This window comes from Petaurus breviceps, unplaced genomic scaffold, assembly GCF_028583685.1.
Source record: "Petaurus breviceps papuanus isolate PSGF00001 unplaced genomic scaffold, PetGlider_PUasm1.0 78, whole genome shotgun sequence".
Lineage (NCBI taxonomy): Eukaryota > Metazoa > Chordata > Mammalia > Diprotodontia > Petauridae > Petaurus > Petaurus breviceps.
Window position 1 is genome coordinate 1,232,035 of NW_027186502.1, and position 5,045 is coordinate 1,237,079.

General features: G+C 37.5%; 1 protein-coding gene across 1 annotated transcript; it reads left to right on the forward strand.

The window, feature by feature from the left end:
- The first annotated feature begins 1,264 nt into the window (after positions 1–1,264).
- LOC138175558 (large ribosomal subunit protein eL39-like) lies at positions 1,265–2,378 on the forward strand. The gene is made up of 3 exons (XM_069106033.1): positions 1,265–1,537; positions 2,095–2,246; positions 2,326–2,378. The coding sequence occupies exon 1, from the start codon at positions 1,379–1,381 to the stop codon at positions 1,526–1,528; it is 150 nt and encodes a 49-aa protein (XP_068962134.1). The 5' UTR covers positions 1,265–1,378; the 3' UTR covers positions 1,529–1,537; positions 2,095–2,246; positions 2,326–2,378.
- Positions 2,379–5,045: the final 2,667 nt, after the last annotated feature.

A 5,045-nucleotide genomic window follows, 5' to 3' on the forward strand; every position in this document is an offset into this window, starting at 1 on the left:
AAAGGCTGGTTATAAGTCTAGCTCCCAAGTAAATAGTGAAACAGCAGAAAAATGAATAAAAAACATTAAGACCATATATGACACAAAGAATAAATGTACTCAGAAGGGAAATTAACCAAAAACCTCAATGAGAAATGGAATTCTGTAGATTTCTCTAGGATCATAGGACAAGATATTACAGAATGGTTCAAAAACATTTCAGCAAAGTCTTGCAGTGTAGTGGCACCAAACTCAAGTAGAAACAGGTCCAATGAGTCATACATAAGGCTCTTTGGGGGCCACATATTGACTTAATTTCAAAATGTAATGTCATCTATGTTTTATTGTTTTTTTTACTAGTTTTGTTAAATATTTCCCAATTATATTTTAATAGCCTCTAGGCTGCAAGTTTGACACCTCTGGTATAGTGGATAGAGGACAGGACTTGAATTCTCCCTCAGACACATGAGTGTATGATCCTGGGCAAGTCACTTAACCTTTTACAGCTTTCATTTCTTCACCTGTAAAACAGGGATAATATCACCTACTTTTTTTTTTTTACCTTTATAGAGATGGACAATAGAGGAATACTTGAACTCCTGGGGAATAACCTCTTCTTGCCATATAACCTGAAAAATTTCAGTAAGCTTTTGTATGAGCAATGGCCCCCCTACCTTGTAAATCTCAGCTGGAATAGAATCAGCACCATGTGCTTTGCCACAGGAAAGAAGCTTAATGGCATTCAAAACCTCCTCTTCACTTGAAGCTTCAGCTAGGCAGGGATTGACTTCAGAAACCTGAGGTCATCAGCCAATGGCCTCAGCATTGACTAATGATATTGTGTTGAGAACACTATGGAAATGTTCAGTCCGTCTCTCTCTAGGACCATGTCCTTGTCACTAATCCATGTGACTTTATCAGCACTGAGTAGTTGAGATGCACCATATGTCTTTGGCCCATAAATAGCCTTCAGAGAATCATTTATTATGAACTAAACCTTCTATAAAAGAAGATATTATGATAGAAACTAGGTCAGCAGTCAGAACTCTCAATGCAAAACTAATGAAGACAAGCAATAGAGCAGACAAATTAGAATACATGATAAAGAGAACTCTCCAAAGTAGCAGAGGCTCTGAGAAAGAGAACGGCATACTTAAACCTCCAAAGTGGAAGAAAAATTGGCAATGAGAAACAAAAGGCATTATTTTTAATAGGATACATCTATTCCATATAAGCCAAAGTGACCAGTGTGGAAGACAATATTCTCAAAGATAGTCTTTGGGCATCTCCTCCAAGCTATACCCTCTGCAGAGCCTCTAATAGCGAGCTTCCACCAGTCCTTCTCCCTTTTTCGCCCATCCAGCCATCATGGTGGAAGCTCGGCTGTCATCCCATCAACATGTCCTCTCATAAAACATTTAGAATCAAGGGGTTCCTGGCCAAGAAACAGAAGCAGAATCGTCCCATCCCTCAATGGATTCGAATGAAAACTGGTAATAAGATCAGGTACAATTCAAAAAGAAGACACTGGAGAAGGACCAAGCTCTGATTATAAAGAGTGGCCAGCGCAATGAAAGACATTCAGCACCAAGACCACCTGTCCCCCCTTACCATGGCATCCTTCCATTCATCAATCCATCCACCCATCATTCATCTATCAATCACTCAGTCACCTCATCGTCCCCAATAAGAAGAAAATGCCACTGTTGCCCTCTATTTGGGAAACCCTCTGCCAAGATGCAGACATCAAAAAAAAAAAAAGGCCCTTACAAACTGTTAAAATTGTCTTGCCCTTAAATGTTTTCATAAATTTCATCCATGAGTTTAGGTATCGTGTGTGTTGTGATATAGTTTAAATTACTGTTATCTGCATCTCTGTAGCATTTGTATGTTTGAGGTTATGTTTAAAAGGCAAAGATCATAATGAAACAAGTTACTCCTGTCAAAAAGAACCAAGCTCTAGCCCTGCCTTGAACAAGCTGTCACAATAACCTCTCTGTGTTTTGTTTTGTGTTTTAAGGAGTTATAAGAGAGCACCTACCTCACAGGGTTGTTGTGGGGGATCTTAAGATTTGCAAGCCTTCAGTGTAAGCCACCAATGCTGCTAATCCAGAGCTGTCTCAGTCAGATTATTTGCAGCTGACTGTGTTCGATTATCAAACTCACAGTCAGAGGAGTAACCTGTTGACCCCCTGCTTATTTCATACAATAAGCCGTCTTTGTTCCTTGTTGGGAGGTAGTAAATTTAAGTGTTGGCAACTTCTCAAGTTGTTGGTTTTTTGTGTGTTCAGGAAAGCCCAATGTTTTATTAGGAACTAAACTTGGTCAGAGTGAATGGCTTCACAGTTTTCTGAAGATGCAATTCTGCTAATAAAGGGCTTCTACAAAAAAAAAAAGAAGATAGTCTTTACAAGGGAAAAAATGACAAATTGAAAACCTGTATATCACACTGAAGGAAATTATAAAATAAAATTATGCCAAATTTTGGAAAAAAAACAAAATCACTGATTGAATCCATAATTTGCCTCCAGAGAAAAAGTAACCTTTTGAAACTCCAAAGCATACACCTTTACATTTCAGAATTTCAGGGCTAAACAGCAAATCTTACAAGAAGACAGGGCCTTCATCTATGAAGGAATGGTACAGTAGAAAAATCACTAGCTCTAGAGTTAGAGGACATGCAAGTCACAACCTCCATGAACCTCAGTTTCCTCAACTATTAAATGAGGGAGTTGAACTATGTAGTCCCTGGTCTTTTCCTGTTCTAGATAAATGATCCCATGAACCTCATTTCAAATAATCCAATGTTACTCACTAGCCACTAGAAATTAGAGAAAAAAAATTGAATAAAATTCCAGAAATCAAAGAAGCTTAAGATGCAATCCAACATTACAAATTTAATAAAACAGAACTTAACCGTAAGTAAGGGGAAAGGAGCATTTATGAAGTGCATAGTATGTGCTAGAAGAAGCTAGATGGCTCGGCAGATAAAGCACTGGGCCTGGAGACAGGAAGACCTGAATTCATATCTGACCTCAGACACTCACAAGCTATGTGACCCTGGGCAAGTCACTTAAATATCCATTTGCCTTAATTCACTGGAGAAGGAAATGGCAAATCCCTTCAGTATCTTTGCCAATAAAACTCCATGGACAGAAATTGCCTATGATGGTCCACAAGGTAACAAAGAATAAGAAATGATTGAACAAATAAACAGCAAGAAGAAAATACTGATTGATCTGGGTGTGATGATGCATGTATGTAATCTTTGCTACCATAGAAGTCTGAAGCATTGGATTGGTTAAACTCAGAAGTTTTGAACTACAGTAGGACTAAAGTTATAACGTGTCCTCTCTAAGTCTAGCCCCAATATGGTGAGTCACTTGCAACAGGGGTCTACAAAGATATCCCTAAGGAGTGATAAACCAGGCCAGGTTGGAAGCAGTAGCTCCAAGCTTCCTTGCAGATCATCAGTGGAGTGGGGTTGTATCTGTGGGTAATCATCTGTGAGTGGTTGCTGTACTTCCAATATGGAAATGTAAGGAAACTCAGTTTCAAAACTAGAAAAGAAAAACTAACTTTTAGAAAGAAAAGACTGATTAATAAAATCAATCCCCTTGTGTTTATAGGCTATTTTTTAAATGAGAAAATGGATTAAGGGAGAAAAAGAATGAAAAGGAATCATCAGGTGAGGTAATGTGAAAGAATAGGAAAAAAAAAACACATTGGATTTGTTGGATTCAAGAACCTTAGTTTTAAATCCTGATTCCCATTTTCAACTGGTATTTAAACTCTTTTGGTATCATTTTCCCCATTTGTTAAATGAAGGATCAGATTAGATGATCTTTAGGGTCTACTCTAATTCTAAATCCTATTTTTAAAATGATCTAAAGGGTTAAAATTTAAGGGAATCTTAAAAAGTAAGAGAAAAGAAAGGAGGAAAAACTGAATTAACATTTTGTAGACTAAATCTTATGTTCCCAAATTAGCAAATTAATATCTTGAGTGGGGAGAAGGGAAGAACAACACATTAGAAGTTGCTTATGCAGGGAAGATTTATAAAACAAAATATGCTTGTTTATTCGACAAATACTAATTAGGTACCCACTGCTTATAGGGCACAGTGCTAGGTGGTAGGAGAGATGAAATTTAGATAAATGTAGCTCCTGCCTTAATAGAATTTATAATCCAGTAGATGCCACATTCAAATTACTTAAGCACTATTATTTTAACCACAAGATGTTGCTGCTAGCCACTAACTTGATCCTATTTAACAAGAAGGATCAGAATATGGGAATCCCATGCTCACTTTGGTAGCCATGTGCTTCAAACGCAGGTTCTTGTAAAGTAGATGATCTATACCCAAGCTCCACCTCTTATAGCTGTGAGAAACTCCTAAGTCTAAGAGAGTGTGGCTAATGTGAATTTTCTCAATCAGAATCAGCTCTGAGACCCATTCCATAGGAACATGATGTCCCATCCTGACATTCTGAACTTTCACTGCAGCTCCTGACTCAGGGGCTATGTCATGACTTCCTATTGCATACTAGCCTAAACCTGGAAGTTCAGTGGAAGGAGTAAAAGAAGAGAACCGATTATTATCATCGACAATAACAACTCATTTCTAAGAATGCTAAAATGAATGCATAGCCAAAGTATTTTTGTGCTAGATACCTCTTAACAGAACACAGCCTTGCCCTCCAGATATCCTTAAAATCAATGCAAATATTTGATAAATAGCATTTGGGAAGTGGGATTCCTGATGAGAAATGTACCAGGGCGGGGACCTTAATTTCCACACCACTTCCCAATTTTCACTGAAGACTTACTAGGTTGCTTTTTTTTTTAAATTTCATTTTTCCTGTTCAGCTAACGTGCCTTGGCTTTTAAAACAAATATTTTTCTTTGACATTGAATAACTATGTAGTGGTTTGGTTTTTTTAAAGTTTTGAATGACCTCCATCAAAAACATATCAAGTGATGCCCAAGTATTAGTTTCAGGCACTAGGCAATGATTTTGAGAAAATGCATTAATCTAAACTAATTTTTCATGGTTTCTGTGGTTT

What these genes read in the sequence shown, in the direction of transcription:
- LOC138175558 (XM_069106033.1), top strand. Translation starts at nt 1,379, where the DNA reads ATGTCCTCTCATAAAACATTTAGAATCAAGGGGTTCCTGGCCAAGAAA.